Genomic DNA, 20921 nt, shown 5'->3' on the forward strand with positions numbered 1-20921 from the left:
GGAGGAGGAGGAGGAGAAGGAGAAGAAGGAGAAAAGAAGAAGAAGAAGAAGAAGAAGAAGAAGAAGAAGAAGAAGAAGAAGAAGAAGAAGAAGAAGAAGAAGAAGAAGAAGAAGAAGAAAAGATCAAGCTACACAACTGTCTCACTATGCAGAGGGCCTAGTCCAGTCCCATGGAGGCTCCACAGGTGTTAGTCTAAATTTCTTGAGTTCCCACTACTTTGGTTTAGTTGTCTCTGTAGATTTCCCCATCATGATCTTGATGCCCCTTGCTCATAGAATCCCTCTTCTTTCTCTTTGACTGGACTCCTAGAGCTTGGCCTGGTGTTTGGCTGTGGATCTCTGCATCTGCTTCCATCAGTTACTGGGGAAAGACTCTATGATGACAGGGTATTCACTGATCTGATTACTGGGGTAAGCCAGTTCAAGCACCCTCACCACTATTGCTAGTAGTCTAAGCTGGGGCCATCCTTGTGGATTCCTGGGAACTTCCCTAGTACCTGGTTTCTCCCTATCCCCATGATGTCTCCCTCTATCATGGTAACTCTTTCATTGCTCTCTCACTCCATGCCTGTTCCAGCTCAACCATTCCAATTATGTTCTCATCCCCCATCCCCTACCCTCCACTGCCCACCACTAATCCTCAGTTAACTCATGGAGATCTCATCTATTTCCCCTTCCCATGGCGATCCATGTGGCCCTCTAAGAGTCCTCCTTGTTACCTAGCTTCTCTAGAGCTGTAGGTTGTAGTCTGGTTATCCTTTGCTTTACAACTAGTATCCACTTATGAGTGAGTACATACCTTGTTTGTCCTTCTGAGTCTGGGTTACTTCACTCAGGATGATATTTTCTAGTTCCATCCATTTGCCTGCAAATTCCATGAGGTCATTGCTTTTTGCTGCTGAGCAGTACTCCATTGTGTATATGTACCACATTTTTTTGTTTTTGTTTTTTCGAGACAGGGTTTCTCTGTGGAGCTTTGTGCTTTTCCTAGATCTCTCTCTCTGTAGACCAGGCTGGCCTCGAACTCACAGAGATCCGCCTGCCTCTGCCTCCCAAGTGCTGGGATTAAAGGTGTGCACCACCCATTTTCTTAACCCATTTTTCAGTTGAGGGGCATCTAGGTTGTTTCCAGGTTCTGGCTATTATGAATAATGCTGCTATGAACATAGTTGGGCATGTGTCCTTGTGGTGTGATTGAGCATTCCTTGGGTATATACCCAAGAGTGGTATAGCTGGGTCTTAAGGAAGAATGATTCCCAATTTTCTGAGAAACTGCCATACTGATTTCCAAAGTGGCTGTACAAGTTTGTACTCCCACCAACAGTGGAGGAGTGTTCCCCTTGCTCCACATTCTTCCCAACATAGCTGTTGTCAGTGTTTTTTATCTTAGCCATTCTGACAGGTGTAAGATGGTATCTCAGAGTCATTTTGATTTGCATTTCCCTGATGACTAAGCATGTTGAGCAATTCCTTAAATGACTTTTGGCTATCTGAGAGTCTTCCGTTGAGAATTCTCTATTTAGCTCTGTAGCCCATTTTTTAATTGGATTGTTCAGTATTTTGATGTCTAGTTTCTTGAATTCTTTATATATTTTGGAGATCAGCCCTCTGTCAGATGTGGGGTTGATAAAGATCTTTTCCCATTCTGTAGGCTGTAGCTAGAGTTTTCCTGCTTTGCCCACAGTCAGGACAAATCTTTGTCACCCGCCAGTCCCACAGCCGCTCAGACCCAACCAAGTAAACACAGAGACTTATATTGCATACAAACTGTATGGCCGTGGCAGGCTTCTTGCTAACTGTTCTTTTATCTTAAATTAACCATTTCCATAAATCTATACCTTGCCACGTGGCTGGTGGCTTACCGGCGTCTTCACATGCTGCTGGTCATGGCGGCGGCTGCAGTGTCTCTCCTCCTCAGCCTTCCGCTTCCCAGAATTCTCCTCTCTCCTTGTCCCACCTACTTCCTGCCTGGCCACTGGCCAATCAGTGTTTTATTTATTGACCAATCAGAGCAATTTGACATACAGACCGTCCCACAGCAGTAGGCTGTCATTTTGTCTTATTGACCATGTCCTTTGCTTTACAGAAGCTTCTCAGTTTCAGGAGGTCCTATTTATTAACTGTTGCTCTCAGTGTCTATGCTACTGGTGTTATATTTAGGAAGTGGTCTCTTGTGCCAATGCATTCAAGACTACTTCCTACTTTCTCTTCTATCAGGCTCAGTGTAACTGGTTTTATATTGAGGTCTTTGATCCACTTGGACTTGAGTTTTGTGCATGGTGATAAATATGGATCTATTTGCAATCTTCTACATGTTGAAATCCAGTTATGCCAGCACCATTTGTTGAAGATGCTTTCTTTTTTCCATTGTACAGTTTTGGCTTCTTTGTCAAAAATCAAGTGTTCATAGGTGTGTGGGTTAATGTCAGGGTCTTCAATTCCATTCCATTGGTTGGAATTCCAATTCCATTCCACATGTTGGTTTTTATGCCAACCAGCATGGCAATACCAAGCTGTTTTTATTACTATAGATCTGTAGTAGAGCTTGAGGTCAGGGATAATGATGCCTCCAGAGGTGGCTTTATTGCGCAGGATTGTTTTAACTATCCTGGATTTTTTTGTTTTTCTGTATGAAGTTGAGTATTGTTCTTTCTGTGAAGAATTGTGTTGAGATTTTGATGGGGATTGTGTTGAATCTATAGATTGCTTTTGGTAAGATTGCTATTTTTACTATGTTAATCCTACCTCTCCATGAGTATGGGAGATCTTTCCATTTTCTGATATCTTCTTCAGTTTCTTTCTTCATAGACTTAAAGTTCTTATCATACAGGTCTTTCACTTGTTTAGTTAGAGTTACCCAAAGGTATTTCATATTATTTGTGTCTATTGTAAAGGGTGATGTTTCTCTGATTTTTTTCTCAGTCTGTTTATCATTTGTATATAGGAGAGGTACTGATTTTTTTTTTTTTAGTTAATCTTGTATCCTGCCACATTACTGAGAATGTTTATCAGCTATAGGAGTTCCCTGGTAGATTTTTGGGGTCATTTATGTACACTATCATATCATCTGCAAATAGTGAAAGTTTGACTTCTTTCTTTCCAGTTTGTATCCCCTTGATCTCTTTTTGTTGTCTTATTGCTCTAGCTAGAACTTTGAGTACTATATTGACTAGATAGGAGGAGAGTGGACAGCCTTCTCTTGTTCCTGATTTTAATGGAATCACTTTGAGTTTCTCTCCATTTAATTTGATGTTGGCTGTCAGCTTGCTGTAAATTGCCTTTATTATGTTTAGGTATATTCCTTGTATTCCTGATCTCTCCAAGTCCTTTATCATGAAGGGGTGTTGGATTTTGTGAAAGGCTTTTTCAGCACCTAATGAGATGATCATGTGGGGTTTTTTTCTTTCAGTTTGTTTATATGGTGTATTACATTGACAAAAATATGTTGAACCATCCTTGCATCTCTGGGATGAAGCCTGCTTGATCACTGTGGATAATTTCTTTGAAGTGTTCTTGGATTTGGTTTGCCAGTATTTTATTGAGTATTTTTGCATCAATGTTCATGAGGGAGACTGGTCTGTAATTCTCTTTCTTTGTTGCATCTTTGTGTAGTTTGGGTATCAGGGTAACTGTAGCCTCATAAAAAGAATTTAGTAATATTTCTTTTGTTCTGTTGTGTGGAACAATTTGAAGAACATTGGAATTAGTTCTTCTTTGAAAATCTGGTAGAATTCTGCACTGAAACTATCTGATCCTGGGATTTTGTTGTTGTTGTTGTTGTTGTTGTTGTTGTTGTTGGAAGACTTTTAATGACTGTTTCTATTTGCTTAGGGGTTATAGGTCTATTTAAATTGTTTATCTGGTCTTGCTTTAATTTTGGTATGTGGTACCCATCCAGAAAAATGTCCATTTCTTTTAGATTTTCCAATTTTATAGAGTTCAGGTTTTTGAAGTATGACCTGATGATTCTCTGGATTTCCTCATTGTCTATTGTTATGTCTCCCTTTTCATTTCTGATTTTGTTAATTTGGATGTTCTCTCTCTCTCTGCCTTTTGGTTAGTTTGGATAAGGGCTTGTCTATCTTGTTTATTTTCCCAAAGAACCAACTCTTTGTTTCATTGATTCTTTGTATTGTTCTCTTTGTTTCTATTCTATCGAGTTCAGCATTCAATTTGATTATTTACTGGTGTCTATTCCTCCTGGGTGAGTTTGCTTCTTCTTGTTCTAGAGCTTTTAGGTGTGCTGTTAAGTTGCTAGTGAGAGTTTTCTCCATCTTCTTTATGTGGGTATTTAGTGCAATAAATTTTCCTCTTAGCACTGCTTTCATACTGTCCCATAAGTTTGGGTAAGTAGTGCACTCATTTTCATTGAATTCTAGGAAGTCTTTAATTTCTTCCTTGACCCATGGTGATTCAGCTGAGCATTATTCAGTTTCCATGCGATTGTAGGCATTTTGTAATTTTTGTTGTTAAAATCTAACTTTAAGGCATGGTGGTCCTATAAAATACAGGATGTTATTCCAATTTTTTTATATCTGTTGAGATTTGCTTTGTGATCGAGTATGTGGTCAATTTTAGAGAAGGTTCCATGGGTTGCTGAGAAGGTATATTCTTTTGTGTTAGGGTGGAATGTTCTGTAGATATCTATTAAGTCCATTTGAGTCATAACATCTGTTAGATCCCTTATTTCTCTGGCAGATCTGTCCATTGGTGAGAGTGGGATGTTGAAGTCTCCCACTATCTGGCAGATCTGTCCATTGGTGAGAGTGGGATGTTGAAGTCTCCCACTATTAATGTGTGGAGTTTGATGTGTGGTCTAAGCTTTAGTAATGTTTCTTTTACATATGTCGGTGCCCTTGTATTTGGAGCATAAATTTTCAGAATTGAGACTTCATCCTGGGGGATTTTTCCTGTAATGAATTATAATGTCCTTCCCTATCTCTTTTGATTGATTTTAGTTCAAAGTCTATTTTGTTAGATATTAGGATAGCTACACCAGCTTGTTTCTTAAGTTCATTTGATTGGAAAGTATTTCCCCAGCCTTTTACTTTGAGGTAGTGTCTGTCTTTGAAGTTGAGGTGTGTTTCTTGTATGCAGCAGAAGGATGGATCCTGCTTTCATATCCATTCTGTTAGTCTGTGTCTTTTTATAGGTGAATTAAGTCCATTGATATTGATGGATATTAATGACCAGTGATTGTTAATTCCTGTTATCTTTTGGTGGTAGTATGTGTGTATTTTCCTTCTTTGGGATTTACTGCTGTGGGGTTATCTATTGCCTGTGTTTTTGTGGATGTATCTGACTTCCTTCTAGTGCTTTCTATAGGGCTGGATTTGTGGATATGTATTGTTTAAATCTGGTTTTGTCTTGGAATGTTCACTCCATCTATGGTGATTGAAAGTTTTGCTGGGTATATTACTCTAGGCTGGCATCCATGTTCTCTTAGTGTCTGCATTACATCTGTCCAGGTCCTTCTGGCTTTCAAAGTCTCTATTGAGAAGTCAGGTGTTATTCTGATGGGTCTGCCTTTATAAGTCACTTGGCCTTTTTCCTTTGCTGCTGTTAATATTCTTTCTTTATTCTGTATGTTTAGTGGTTTAATTATTATGTGGTGAGGGGACTTTTGGGGAGGGTCTAGTCTATTTGGTGTTCTATAAGCTTCTTGTGTCTTCATAGGCATTTCCTTCTTTAAGTTGGGAAAGTTTTCTTCCATATTTTGTTAAATTATTTTCTGTGCCGTTGAGTTGGTATTCTTCCCCTCCTTCTATCCCTATTATTCTTAGGTTTGGCCTTTTCATGGTATCCCAGATTTCCTGGACATTTTGTGTTATGACTTTTTTGGCTTTGGTGTTTTCTTTGACTGACGAATCTATTTCCTCTATTGTATCCTCCATGCCAGAGATTCTCTCTTCCATCTCTTGTATTCTGTTGGTTATGCTTGCATCTGTAGTTCCTGTTGGCTTACTCAAGTTTTCTATTTCCGGCATTCCCTCGGTTAGTGTCTTCTTCATTGTTTCTATTTCAATTTTCAGGTCTTGAACTGTTTCCTTCACATGTTTGATTGCTTTTTCATGGTTTTCTTAGCTTTCTTTTAGGGATTTTTTTTTTATTTCTTCCAATTTTTTGTTTGTCTTTTCCACAATTTCTTTAAGGGAATTTTTCATTTCCTCTTTAAAGATCTCTATAATCTTTATAAAGTTATTTTTAAGATTGCTTTCTTCTGTTTCTTCTATGCTGTGATGTTCAAGTCTTGCTGTTGTAGAACCACTAGGTTCTGGTGATGCGATATTGCTCTTTATGTTGCTGTATGTATTTTTACACTGGCATCTTCCCATCTCTTCTTCCGATAGGTGCAAGAGGTGCCTGTGTCTGAGCAAGCTGCTCTTGGTCCAATCTGTGCTTGCTGCGTCTGTGTCTCAAGGGGCCCCTCTGGGTCCAATCTTAGCTCTTGGTCTAATTGGAGCTGGTGGATTCTGTGTCTCAGGGAACCACTCTTGGTCCTTTCAGGGCTCTTGGTCCAATGAGAGCTGGCAGATTCTGTGTCTCAGTAAGCCACTGGGGTCACAATGGGATGGGTAGGTTTGGGGTAGGGTATGGGTCTTGTAGATTGCAGGGTCCAATAGGGGGGTTTGGTGGGGAGAGTCTGCCCACAGAAGTCTCCCCTGCTGGCCGGCAACTGGGGCAGTGATAGGTGGGGGTTCCCAGGGTGGAAAATACTATCATAGAGTGGATATTTTTACCACACAGAGTAAAAAATTAAAGACATATGTGGAAAAGGTTTCTGAGTTGATTCTAAAAGGAAAATTAAGACTTCATTAATTGACAGGAATAAACCCAGAAGAAAATATGTAGTACCTTTTACTAATGCTGAAATTGCTTCATTATGAGCAGGAAATGAAAATTGGCAAAGAGCTTGCAGTAATTTTTTGGGAGAGATAAGTAGCAACTATCCAAAAAGCAAGGTATTTCAGTGTATAAAAAAAAACTAATTGGATTTTACCTCATAAAAGATACCAAAATTTCTGGTGCCCCTACATTCTACACTGATGCAAATAAATCAGGAAAGGCAGGTTATAAGTCAGGAAAAATAAGTAAAATGGCTCAAAGCCCTTATGATTCAGTTCAGAAATCAGAGTTATATGCTATTCCCATGGTATTATTAGATTTTTCAGAACCTCTTAATATAATTACTGACTCTCAATATGCAGAAAGAGTTGTATTACATATTAAAACCACTGAACTTGTTCCTGATAAGTCAGAATTAACTTTATTATTTATACAATTACAGGAAATAGTCAGTAATAGGAACCATCCCATACATGTAACACATATCAGATACCATAGGGTCTGCCAGGCCCTCTAGCACAAGGTAATGATGAAATCGATCAGTTATTAATAGGAAATGTGCTGGAGGCCTCAGAGTTTCAAAAACAAAACATAATGTCAATAGCAAGGATTTAAAAAAGATTTTTCCACACTTGGCAACAAGCCAAGGAAATTATAAGGAAATGTCCTACTAGTTCTTTGTATAACCAAACTCCACTACCTGCAGGAAGTAATCCAATAGGTACTCAAAGAAATAAAATTCGGCAAATGGATGTGTTTCATTTTGCAGAATTTGGAAAATTAAAATACATGCACCATACTATAGATACACATTCCAGATTTCAGTGGGAAACTGCTCTGAGTTCTGGAAAGACTGATTCTGTAATTACATATCTATTAGAAGTTATGGCCATCATGGGAATACCTGTACAAATTAAGACTTACAATGTTCCAGCATATGTGTCTACTAAAATGAAATAGTTTTTAATATTATAACATAAAGCATATTACAGGTATACCACACAACCCCACAGGACAAGAAGTAATAGAAAGGTCTAATCAAAATTTAAAAGAAATCATTAATAAACAGAAGGGAGTAATAAAAAAAACACCCAGAGATAGATTACACAATGCTTTATTAACTTTAAATTTCTTAAATGCTAATGAAAAAGAAACAACAGCTGTGAAGAGAAATTAGATAGTAGAAAAAAACCGATGAATTAAATCAACCTATATATTTTAAACTCAGAATATATTATATCAAACTCAACCAGGAAATGTTTTACATTGGGAGGGAGGTTTTGCTTTTGTTTCCACAGGAGAAGAAAAACTATTAATACCATCAAGATTGATGAAGAATAGATTTGAACAGGAGAGCCTTCCTGATGAAGAGAGGAGATAGCTATGAGTTAAATTGGCCTAATTGTATAGTATATTTTCAACAGGATAAAATTTCATAAGTCGGACTGGAGAGATGGCTCAGTGGTTAAGAGCACTGGCTGCTCTTCCAAAGGTCCTGAGTTCAATTCCCAGCAACCACATGGTGGCTGACAACCACCTGAAATGAGATCTGGTGCCCTCTTCTTGTCGGCAGGGATACATGCAGACAGAATACTGTATACATAATAAATAAATAGATCTTTTTTTTAAAAAAAAAAAAAAAAGAATGATCTATGTCTGTAATTGTTTTAAAAAAAATTTTTCTTAAGTCTTCCTAAATATTTGTTTTTACTGTCCTTTATAACTATAAAAGGCAAATGGTCTTTTTGTAGTCCCAATTTAATTAAAATTTAAAGCTGGCTTTAGGGTTGGAGCATGGCTCTCTCCTTCTCTAAACCCAAGCATGTTTGTTAAAGGAAAATCCAAAATCTCTGTCTCATGTCAGAAGAGTCACATGATGGGGAACAGAAGAAAACCAAAATTTAGGGACTTTTCTATTGCCAATAATCTCATAATCCTTTGGTTTTATTTTAACTATTTAAAACTTTTCATAGACATAAATATTAGCTCTAAATTTATAAGACTTGTCAAGGGCCATGGGAGTATACAGCAGGTAACAACTAATGTTCAACAGGTTGACCTATCAGATGAATAACTCTGATGGGAAGCCCCACCTGGCAAAGCTGTGGAGTCACTGGCTGTGGAAAGTGATTGTTTACTATCTGTAACTTTCTCGTGTGCCATCACCATATCTCCCTAAAAGTAACATCTGTGGGGTTCTTTCCACAGCCCACTGTAGTGTGTTTTATATCATTGGGCACACATTTAGGTGTGGATGGTCAGGAAGATGATTTCTGCCTGAGCTGTATAATTCTGATGTATAGAAATAATATCAGCATATTTTTCTTTATAAATGATATATTAAGGAATCTCTTTGAAAAAAAGAAAAAAGAGAGGGGGTGTAGGAATGATAAGATAGAAGGGTATATTATTGAATCTACTTTACATAATAGAGTAGATTATTGAATCTGCTATAAACTAATGGACAATTGTTGATCTCAAATATTTTGTATTTGTAAGGACTTTTGTATATGGAAACAAATTTAAGGTAATTTTTGTTGCAACACACTGTATATTGTAGCATGAATCTTAAAAGGTCTTATTAGTAAAAACAAACCTGGAGCCATGTATTGGGGTGAATGCTGGAAGATCAGAGAGACAGAACAGGCCACAGCTACCTCACCTCACCAGTTCCTCAGCTGATCCTATTTCCTCAGACTGGAAGCCTCTCAGTCCTCATCCCAAATGAATCTCAGCTCAACTGTGCTGCTCAAAGCCTAAAAGCTTAACCAGCCAAATGCTTCTAGTTCCTGGTCCTCACACCTTATATACCTTTCTGCTTTCTGCCATCACTCCCTGGGATTAAAGGCATGTGTCACCATGCCTGGCTGTTTCCAATGTGGCCTTGAACTCACAGAGATCCAGAGGGTTTCTGCTTCTGGAATGCTAGGATTAAAGGCTTGTGCTACCACTGCCTAACCTCTATGTTTAATATTGTGGCTGTTCTGTTCTCTGACCCCAGATAAGTTTATTAGCGTGCACAATATTTCAGGGAACACAATACCTCCACAGTATATATGTTTCTGTTCTTGTTTGAGGGGTTTTTGTATATTGATAAATATTTAAGGGTTTTTTGTTACAACATATTATGTGTATGTTTCTATTTTTGTTTGAGTTATTGTTCCTATGCAGTTCATTTGGAAATGTAAGGTGAAGTTCTAGATTTTGAAAGTTATTATTATAAATTATATAGGATAATCAGGAACATAGGTCAGTGGTTAGTCATTTATAACAATCAAAATTGTAGATAGTTAGGTATGCCTTGCAGATCATATAGAGATATATTTTAGATAGATAGATGGCCTTTAAACCTTTCAAAGACCTACAGAATATGACATTCATTTTAAATGTTTGGTTAACTTAAGGCTTTTCATGACAATGAGACACATCTGCTCCTGGCAGCACTAATTTATTTCAGAGTTTGCTTTCAATGTGGCAAGGCTAGCCATTTGGGCAAGAAGCTCTTGCCTGGACTGCTTGACAGTATCATATATATATATACTGGATGTGCAGGACCCATAGGAAAATGACCACTGAACTTTGCCAAAACAAAGTGGGATGGTACTTCAGGGGTCCTACTTCACAGAAGAAACTGCCAGATGTTTTGCAGGACACAGAGGAAAGTGACTGACAAACTTTGCCAATATATATGGGACAGTCTTTCAAATTTCCTGCTTCGTTGAAAATTCTACCAGATAATATGGGCCTGTAGGCTGAAGGTAGATGCCCCAATGTTGCAGAGGAACTTTGGGTGACTGTCCAGGCAGTCAGATGTCTCTGTCATTTCTAGAGTTTTTGGAAGTTGTCTGCTGTAGCTGGAGTTTTTCGCCTTGCCCACAGTCAGGACAAATCTCTGTCCCCCGCCAGTCCCACAGCCGCTCAGACCCAACCAAGTAAACACAGAGACTTATTTTGCTTACAAACTGCATGGCCGTGGCAGGCTTCCTGCTAACTGTCCTTATCTTGCTAACTGTGCTTTTATCTTAAATTGATCCATTTCCATACATCTATACCTTGCCATGTGGCTGGTGGCTTACTGGCGTCTTCACATGCTGCTGGTCATGGCGGCGGCTGCAGTGTCTCTGGTCATGGCGGCAGCTGCCGCGTCTCTGGTCATGGCGGCGGCTGCAGCGTCTCTGGTCATGGCGGCGGCTGCAGCGTCTCCTTCTGCCTTTCTGTCCTTTTATTTCTCCTGTTAGTCCCGCCTATCTTTCCTGCCTAGCCACGGCCGATCAGGTTTTATTTATTAACCAATCAGAGCAACTTGACATACAGACCATCCCCCAGCACAGCCAAGTGCAGACCATCTCAAAGACCTGCACTCAGGCCCATGGTCCTAATCATCCTCTATACGGACCTGCTGGGTAACGCCACAAAGAACCCAAGAAGGGCTCCCACAGGACATACAGAACATCCCACAGCAGTCTGCAATTCACTTTTTGTTTACTTAAATATTATTAAGTCCTTCTGGGGCCTTTGATGGAGTTGAAGACTCAATAGTTATACTTGCAGTTTTCCTTAGTTATGATAGAAAGTAACGCATGTGTAAAACTTTGGATTCACTAAGATGGAATAGATTATGGAGTATTTTCTTTAAATCTACCAGACACAAATGAATTGGAATTCAGTACATTGTGAATGTAACCTTTACTTGATAATTGTTCTTATTGTATGCAGTCTTACCATGTTAAAGTTAAAAGCTTTCATTTTTTAAAATAAAGGAGGGAAATGTTGGAGAATATTATTTTAAAGTGTATTGCATTTTTTTCCTACTGCTTTTGTCAACAATTCAAAGATGTGTTTGATTAAATAAAATTGACCTGTGAGCAGGAGGCGGAGTCAGCAAGTAGCTGACAGGAAGCGGTAAGGAGGAACCACGTGTAGCAAGGGTTTTTTAAGTGGGGACTGAGAGAAAGATGCTAGGATTTTGGAAAACACAAAGGGAGGTTAGCTACTAGCTATTCTGCCTCTCTGAGTGAGCAGAATTCTATAAGTTCCCTTAGTAGCTTTGAAAGAGTCGGTGCCTGGGGGAACAGAATCCCCTCAGGCTGCAGCCCTTGCCTTGAAGCCCTTGCTTAAGGGGCAGCCACTGTAGACAATAAAAAACAGACGACAACAGAGATGCAGATGAGTGTGCAGAGCAAGGCCTGCCAGCTGAGCACTTGGGACAGCAGGCAGGCAGACTTTATTGGCTTTCTCCAGCGCCCTGTGGGCTGCCTTGGGCTGTAGACACTGGGTATGGAAGATGGGGTGGGGACAAGGCTGCTGGGATCAGAAGGGATATGACTGTCTGGTCACTCAGTAAATGACAGATGTCTTCCGACTTGATTCCACTGTCTGCTTCAGGATGGTGCGGCAGCAGGAGCCAGAACCAGAACTGAAGCCAGAGCCAGACACAGAGCAAGAACCCATGCTGGGACTACACCCAGATCCCTGGGGGATATCAAAGCCACCAGTTACGATGCTAGAGCAGCCTCCAGACCCAAAGCCGCCTTTCCAGCCTCTGAGTCCACAAGTGCCCACTTGACCATCACCAACTCCGGGCATGACCATTTGGCCTCTACAATCTCCTCCAGGCATGACCATTTGGCCTCTACAATCTCCTCCAGGCATGACCATTTGGCCTCTGCAATCTCCTCCAGGCATGACCATTTGGCCTCTACAATCTCCTCCAGGCATGACCATTTGGCCTCTGCAATCTCCTCCAGGCATGACCATTTGGCCTCTACAATCTCCTCCAGGCATGACCATTTGGCCTCTGCAATCTCCTCCAGGCATGACCATTTGGCCTCCATCAACTCTTCCAGGTATGACCATTTGGCCTCTACAATCTCCTTCAGGCATGACCACTTGGCCTCCATCAACTCTTCCAGGTATGACCATTTGGCCTCTACAATCTCCTTCAGGCATGACCACTTGGCCTCCATCAACTCTTCCAGGTATGACCATTTGGCCTCCATCAACTCTTCCAGGCACAACCATTTGGCCTCCATCAACTCTTCCAGGCACAACCATTTGGCCTCCATCAACTCTTCCAGGTATGACCACTTGGCCTCCATCAACTCTTCCAGGTACGACCACTTGGCCTCCATCAACTCTTCCAGGTACGACCACTTGGCCTCCATCAACTCTTCCAGGTACGACCACTTGGCCTCCATCAACTCTTCCAGGTACGACCACTTGGCCTCCATCAACTCTTCCAGGTACAACCACTTGGCCTCCATCAACTCTTCCAGGTACGACCACTTGGCCTCCATCAACTCTTCCAGGTACGACCACTTGGCCTCCATCAACTCTTCCAGGTACGACCACTTGACCTCCATCAATTCTTCCAGGTACGACCACTTGGCCTCCATCAACTCTTCCAGGTCTGACCACTTGACCTCCATCAACTCTTCCAGGTACGACCACTTGGCCTCCACAAATTCTTCCAGGTACGACCATTTGGCCTCCACAAATTCTTCCAGGCATTACTACTTGGCCTCCATCAACTCTTCCAGGTATGACCATTTGGCCTCCACAAATTCTTCCAGGCATTACTACTTGGCCTCCACAAATTCTTCCAGGCACAACCATTTGGCCTCCTCCAGTTCTTCCAGGTATGACCACTTGGCCTCCACCAACTCCTCCAGGCACAACAACACTGCCTTCTGCTGTGGCTGCCAAGAAATGCACCAGGGTCACAGCAGGGTCCTCAGCACCACAGGTAACCCTACTCTCAAAGTCCCCTCATACTCACAGATAGTGACCTGGCTGATGTTCTCCTTCGACATCCTGGGGGAGGAAGGACATGAGAAAAAACACTAAGAAAGGCTATAAAGAATACAAACCCTAATTTAAAAATCCCTCCCAGCAGAGTTGGTGGTCCTTAGTGACTTACAGGGTAAGGAAATCTCTCAGAATCCCCTCAAGCAAAGAGAGACCTGCAGCGGCCTTCCGTTCCCCCGAACCCAGGCTCACACCCCCTGGTACCTCCAGATCTCCTACCTACACTCCTCGCTCTCCAGCAGCCTTCGATATGTGGCAATCTCCACATCCAGGGACAGCTTTGTGCCCAGCAGTTCCTGGTACTCGCGCAACATTTGGGCCATGTCCTGCTTGGCTGCTCTCAGAGCATCCTCCAGCTCATCCAGCTTGGCCTGGGCATCCTTCAGAGCCATCTCCCCATGCTGTTCGGCATCAGCAATGGCCGATTGCAGACTGCCGTTCTGGAGGGGAGCAGAAAAGTGGGAAAAAATGGCTGTGGGCCTGACAGAGCCCCTCAAAACAGCCACCACGGATGTAATTTGAAGACCCAGATAGACCCTCATCTCATGAGCTCAAAATTATGCATGACCACCCCATGCCCAGCCCCTCTCGTCCTAAGGGAAAACGTTGCCTAGTAGCTTCTTTTCCTGTGGCAGAAGGTTCACTGGGTCCCCCAACATCTTCATGTTACCCAGAATCTCAGAACATGATCTTTTTGGAAGCAGGGTCTTGGCTGGCATATTTAGTTAAGCATCTCATGACAGCACATGGTGCTTAGTATGAGTCCTAAATCCAGTCACTGGACACTGAGAAGCTAGGTGTGAGGAGAGAAGCAGAGATGGGTGTGGGCAACTCAGCATCACCTCAGATTCAGAAAGGAAGAAATCCTCCAGAGGCTGTCACAGCTCTGTCCCCACACAAATACCCCAGAACAAGAACAAGATCTCCTCTCTGTGTCCAGAAAGGTGATGGGTGGATGAGTAGGGACCCAGCACTCTGAGGCAGTATGAAAAGCTCAGTCTCTTGGGCCTGTGCCAAAAAAGGAACAGACTCTCCCAGCAAAGCACACACATGGCTTCTCAGGGCTAGTCCTGGTGTGTTTAGTTGAAAAGTATGTGTGCGGATACACATGCAAGCAAAACACCAAATCACATAAAATAAGAATCAATCGATGAATAAAATAAGAAACAGGGAGTGGAGAGATGGCTCAGTGGTTAAGAGCTCTGACTGCTCTTCCAGAGGACCCAGGTTCAATTCCCAGCACCTACATGGTGGCTCACAACCATCTATAACTACAGTTCCAGGGGATTCGATATCCTCTTCTGAGCTCCATGGGTACCAGACACACACATGATACACAGACATTACTGTAGGCAAAATACCCATGCAAATAAAATTAATTTTAAATAAAAAGCAGGTTTAGGAGGGGAGGCTGCAGAGATGCTTCAGGTTAGGAGCATTTGCTCTCCAGTCACGAGGCTGGGAGTTCAGATAGCCCCACCCACATAACCAGTGGGCACCTTGCACATGCCTCCACATACATACTCACCTGACGTATGTACTCTGTGTTCATCACCCACTACGGGTTTCCAATCCAGGCTTCGACTTTGAGGAACATGAGCACAAACTTGATAACTAGTAAGTCATCACCCCTCCCATCTGGGAGAACAGGGCACCTCACCTCCTCAACCTTCTGTGAGCTCTCCTGAAAAGGCTCCACCCACAGGCCCATCTCCCTTCCACGGGCTCTCCTCTCTCTCACACACACACTTTTCCCAAAGGGAAACCAGAAAAGTCACTGTTTGACCTTAAGTTCCTGTTTGCTTGTGGGGGAAGAATCAAAAGAAGAGACGAACCGAGAGTTAAACTCACCCTCTCTCCAAGGAGACAGAAGCAAGATGTCTACCTGAATGGAGACTGTGAGTAACAGTCCCCCAGGACTGTACAGTGCAAGGGCTCTGCCCCAGGAAAGCCAGCATGCAGGCCGGAGTTCACAGGGAACCAGCAAAGTCAGTTCAGAGGTGACTTGAAGATCTGTCTCCAATGTCCCCACCACAAAATGACCCAGAGCCCCAGCCAGTTCTCTGGATCCCCCGACGCATGCTTGTATAAGCCCGTCTGGGAAGGAGACGATGAGGGCACCAAGCCTCGGGGGATGCAGCAGTAGACACAGGGAGCCTACCTGAGTCCTGAGGCTCGCAATCTGACTCTGCAGCCTCTGAATGGCCTGCCGAAGCTGGGAAATCTGCACCCGGGCCTCCTTCATGTTGTCCCCTTGAAGCTGGGCTGATGCCTGAAGTTCCTGGTACTGAGGGCACAAAGGTAACACCATTGGTTGAGTTGACGGCTTCTTCTGCCATCTTCCCACCCTGGGAGATGCCTCCTGGTGTCTGCATTTTTCCCACTGCAGGCCAGCTACACTGCAGAGCTCATAGTAGACATGCCTGCAGAGGTCCAAGCTTGTCTCCTGACTTATTGCCATTGTCCCCCTCCTGAAATGTGGACACAGCCCTACCCTGTGAGGCCTGAACCTCAAGGATGTCATCAGAGATGCCCCAATAGGACCAGAGTTGGTGACCTCCCTGGGGTGTGAATGTGACCACCCAGCCATCCTCAGCTTGCTCTTTGGGCCACGGCACCTTGGTCTGGAACACAGCCTCTGCCTCGGCCTTGCTGGTCTGAGTGATCTCCTCATACCGGGCGCGGACCTCAGCGATGATGTCACTGAAGTCCAAGCAACGGTTGTTATCCATGGACAGCACCACCGACATGTCATCAGCCTGAGTCTGCAGCTGTCCCAGTTCCTATAGGAGAAACCAACTCAGTGTCTACCACCCTGGCTCCCTGTCCCCTGTCCCCCTGAAGGGAGAAGGATGTCTGAATTCCACTCATTTGCAGAGTAAGGACCACTGAGGTGGTCTCCAGTGACTTCTGCAGTGTGGACAGTAAAGGAAAAAGACCCATGAGGCCCAAAATCACCTGTCTCTGTCATCCTTCTCACTCCTTATCACACCTCCCTCCACACAATCCCCCTGCCCCAGCCACACTGATCATCTCACAATTTCTCTTGCTAAGGACACAACCTCTGCCCAGAGCCCCAGGAATTACCTGCCTGAAGAGTTCCTTCCCTCCTTCACATGTCCAGCCTGATTTTACCTTTTATATCAGGCTTATTCGCAATCGCCACCTTCCTGCATTTCCAGCCCTCCTCCCCTGCTCCCCACAGCACCTATCACCGCCTAACAGAGTGTGGGGTTTACATGTATTGAGACTGGTGCTCTGTCTGCCTCCTGGTAGAAGCAACTTTGAAGGCTTTGCCTGGTTGTTCCTTGATGAATTCTCACACCAATGATTGTAAATGACGAATGACCACAAACCAAAGCCGTCCTCCCAACAGGCTTCCCCTCCTAGTGGCTCCCCTCGTGGCCACAGGGAGCCTGTCCATCCTGTCCCTTCCGTCACCTCTCCCTGTTCCTCACACGTCCTTACTTCTTCATACAGACGTGTCAAGAAGCAGACGTATTCTCTCAGAGACTCCAGCCTGCCTTCCAAATCCATCTTGCTCTGGAAAACCTCATCCACATCCTGAGTACAGGGAGACAGAAAGCGTGGGTCTCGCACTTCCTCCCAGGACACCCATGCCGCTGTGTCTCCCTCTTCTCCCCTCCCCATCCTGCCCTGCACTACCTGTACACTGCTCCAGATCAGCCCCAAGCCCCTGTGCTGTTTGCGCTTCCTCCCCGGCCTCCCAACCTCTTGCCGCTCTGCAGCGAGGCCTGAGCCTGTCAAACAGCGCCTCGTTTACTAAGTGCCTGTGTCTAGGTCAATATCCCATCCTGGCAGGGCGGCCGCATGCAGAGTGACAAGGTGTCCTCAGTCAGTATCTCCACCCTTTGACCTCCCAGCCTGAGACCAGTTTAGGGCATGCTGGGGGCTTTCTGAGTGGAGCATTTGAGCCCCGCCCACCTTCTTAAGGACGGCAAAGTCATTCTGCACTGAGGCGTGCTTGTGAGCTTCCTGGTCATACCTGCAAACGGAGAATGACAATCGGGGGGCACCAGGTCAGAGCTTACAGCCCCACCCCTGCACTCTGCACCCCCACCTCTGCACTCCGCACCCCCACCCCTGCACTCCACACCCCGACCCCTGCACACTGCACCCCCACCCCTGCACGCTGCACCCTATACCCTCCCTGCTTACAGCCCACCCCTGCACTCTGCACCCCCATACCCTCCCTTCTTACAACTCACCTCTACACCCCCATACCCTCCCTGCTTACAGCTCACCTCTGCACCCCCATACCCTCCATGCTTACAGCCCACCTCTGCACCCCCATACCCTCCCTGCTTACAGCTCACCTCTGCACCCCCATACCCTCCCTGCTTACAGCCCTCCTCTGCACCCCCATACCCTCCCTGAGTGTCCTTGTCTCTTCAGAGGCCCCCAAGTCAGGAGCCACCGCTGACCCTTTTCCCATTCCTTTTCAGGGGGCTGTCATACCCTATCTATACCCCTGAGTCAGCCTGTACCCCACAGAACAGTGGGCCACATGCCTTGATGGTTTCCCAAGCACTCAGATGCCTCTGAGCAGGCAACATGGGTTTCCTGGGGGGAACAGGACTCTCCACAGCAGACCTGAAACCTTGGATGCCTCCCTCACTCACTCACTCCCTCCCCCACCTGCCCTGTTCCTTTCCCTGGAGACCACGAAGGTAAATGAACTTTTCCCAGACAGTAACAGTAGAAACCAGGACTGAGAGAAGTAAGAGACCTACCCTCACCCTCCAGCCCTCACTGCCCCTCAGCCCAGGGCTGTCTGCACCACCAGGCCACCTAGGTAGAGCTAGAACCACAGTCCAGCCGTGAATCATGCCATGGGCCTGGGGACAGGTGCACTAAGCTGACTGCCCTCCACCCAGGACCAGAGGACATCTGAGTCACGTTACCCCACAGCCTGCTAAACAGGAATTTCTTGAGAAAGCTACCAAGGTTGTTGTTTGGATCAGCCCTTCCCAGTCCTGACCAGAGGCATGGACCCTTGTGGCTAGACCTCAGCCCTCTGGAAAGAGACCTCAACATTTCTCCCAGGTCTCTCCAGGCCTGGGAGGGGGCATGGGTGCTGGGAGGGAGGGGGAGGGTCTCCTCTGCATATTGCAGGTGACCCCTGTGAATCAGGAGAGGGGCAGTCAAGGGGCAGAATGGAGGTCAGTCATGCAGCGCTGGGAGCTGGACATGCAGGAGACCCTCAGGCTGGCAGGGCACTTCACACACCACCCCCTAGACACCGCACGGAGACTTCCGTTGCTCACTTGGACTTGTACTCATCCTCCTGATCCTGATAGGTCTTCAGCTCGGAGTCCAGAGCCCCTCGCTCCCTCTCCAGCTCCTCCAGCTGCCGCCTGAGCCGGGCCAGGCAGGCTTCGAACATGCACTCCAGGCCCTGAGGGCTGTGACTCCCCTGCAGCTGCTGGAGCAGGGCCCACTTGGTCTCCAAGACCTTATTCTGCTGCTCCAGGAAGCGTACCTGGAACCAGACATGGGGTCCTGAGACTTCTGGGACTCCCCTGGCACAGCCTCTGGAGAGGGAAGCCTCAAAGACCCTCTTGTGGGCCCCTTGCTCTTGCCTCCCATCCCTGCCTGTGCCGAGGAGCCTCAAGGCCTCCCACAAGAAGCTGAGCACATCCACGATTGGATGGGGCAATAGAGAGGAGACTTCTCATCACCACCCAGCTGGTCTCTGTCCCTGAGCCCCAGCCATGGAATACCAGGGCATCAGCAAACCAGAAAGCCACTGGTTAGACCCTGGGAGGACTTCCTCGCCACTGAAGCGATGAGAAAAGTGGCAGAAAGAGATCAGATCTCCTCCCTCTAGTCCATCTTGTCTAGAGCAGGTGTCTGCGGGAGGCCCAGAAGCAGGGGCCGCTTTTACCCTCACCTTGTCAATGAAGGAGGCAAACTGGTTGTTGAGGGTTCTGATCTCTCGAGTCTCCTGCGTCTTCACCACCTGGAACTGGGGGTCAACCTCGATCTTCAGTGGGGTCAGCAGGCTCTGGTCCACAGTCACCGCTTGGATGCCCCCTGGAGGGCACTGGGAAAGACCAGGCCCTCCACTCCCCTGCCCAAACCGGACCCCTTGCCTGCCCCCTGCCCCCCAGGCCCTCTCGCAAGAGCTTCCTCTCCATCTCCTGGAGGAGCTAAGGCTCCTGCTGCTGAAGCCAGCTCTGCCTCGAGCCCCTGAAAAGGCAGAGCATGCTGAGCGAGCACTGAAGCCCCTCTGGGCCCGGCATGGGGAGAGAGACATGGCAGAGACAGGCAGGCCCGGAGCTTCAGACGGACTGGAGATGGTCACGGTGTGTGTGCTTCTGCCCTGGGGCCCTGGCACGAGACTTTTATCCCCTCCCGTCCCTGGGCTGGGCCTTGGAGAGCAAGATGTTCTCGGTCTGACTGTGTCTGCCACTTGCTGCGGCTGATCTGCTCTGACACACTTGGGGAATAGGTGCGCGGCACGTGCCGAGCCCGAGGTGGGAGACCAGGCCCTGCCCTAGGAGCCAAAAACAAGGAAGCATCTAGAGGCATGAGCCATGGTTACAGGCAACGGTTGACATCACGGGGGGTATTCAAGGAAGGCTTCCTGGAGAAGGAGAGAGAAGAGAGCATGTGTTCAGAGAAGAGGGAGGCATGGGGAGCAGTGGAGGTACCACACCGTGGAGGTTCAGGAGGAGAGAGAATACAGCTCCCAGAGGGAGATCCAACCTGACAGAGGCAGCACAGGCCCTGAGCAACCAGAAGGCTGGCAGGGGTGTTGCAGCAAAGACACCCCACGATGTAGAAATGGCACAGAAAAGCAGGGCACCCAGTCCCTCCTTCGGCCCAACCCAGCAATCATTCGTGAGACGGGAGACAGAACCTGCCACACGCCAAGCAGGAATCCTTAGCCAAGATCTGTAGAACAGCAGCCAATCCTATGGGCCTACTCCTCCCAACACGCTACTCCGGGCCCCTCCAGCTGGCGCAAGCCCTTCCAGTGGGTAAATGAGGGGCATCCCGCTACAAAATAAAGTGAGCATCTAGAAAACTACGCCTGGGTAGTCTGGGAGCAAGAACAGGGGGCCTGGGATTCTCCCAGGGTGGATTCCATCCCTGCTCTAACAGGCAGAGGAGCGCCCAATATTTGCCTAATGTTGGGGTCCAATCTCCAGCCTGAGACAGGATCCCAGGAGGAAAGCGTGCTGTAGATGATCCAGCTGCTCCCTGGGGACTGCTGAGCGTCTCTTTCGGATTCCTGGGGT

At 45.8% G+C, this 20921-nt stretch overlaps 1 protein-coding gene across 1 annotated transcript; it reads right to left on the reverse strand.

Moving 5' to 3' along the window:
- Positions 1–12013: 12013 nt before the first annotated feature.
- Positions 12014–20697, reverse strand: LOC102918995 (keratin, type II cytoskeletal 78). Its single transcript, XM_076556895.1, has 9 exons — positions 19568–20697; positions 18942–19156; positions 17599–17659; positions 17122–17217; positions 16272–16436; positions 15815–15940; positions 13873–14093; positions 13625–13659; positions 12014–13544 (listed from the first exon to the last, which is right to left on the reverse strand). Exons 1-9 carry the CDS (start codon positions 19931–19933, stop codon positions 12184–12186), a joined length of 2646 nt encoding a protein of 881 aa, XP_076413010.1. The 5' UTR covers positions 19934–20697; the 3' UTR covers positions 12014–12183.
- Positions 20698–20921: the final 224 nt, after the last annotated feature.

The sequence above is a fragment of the Peromyscus maniculatus genome, chromosome 20 (genome assembly GCF_049852395.1).
Source record: "Peromyscus maniculatus bairdii isolate BWxNUB_F1_BW_parent chromosome 20, HU_Pman_BW_mat_3.1, whole genome shotgun sequence".
In the NCBI taxonomy this organism is placed as follows: domain Eukaryota; kingdom Metazoa; phylum Chordata; class Mammalia; order Rodentia; family Cricetidae; genus Peromyscus; species Peromyscus maniculatus.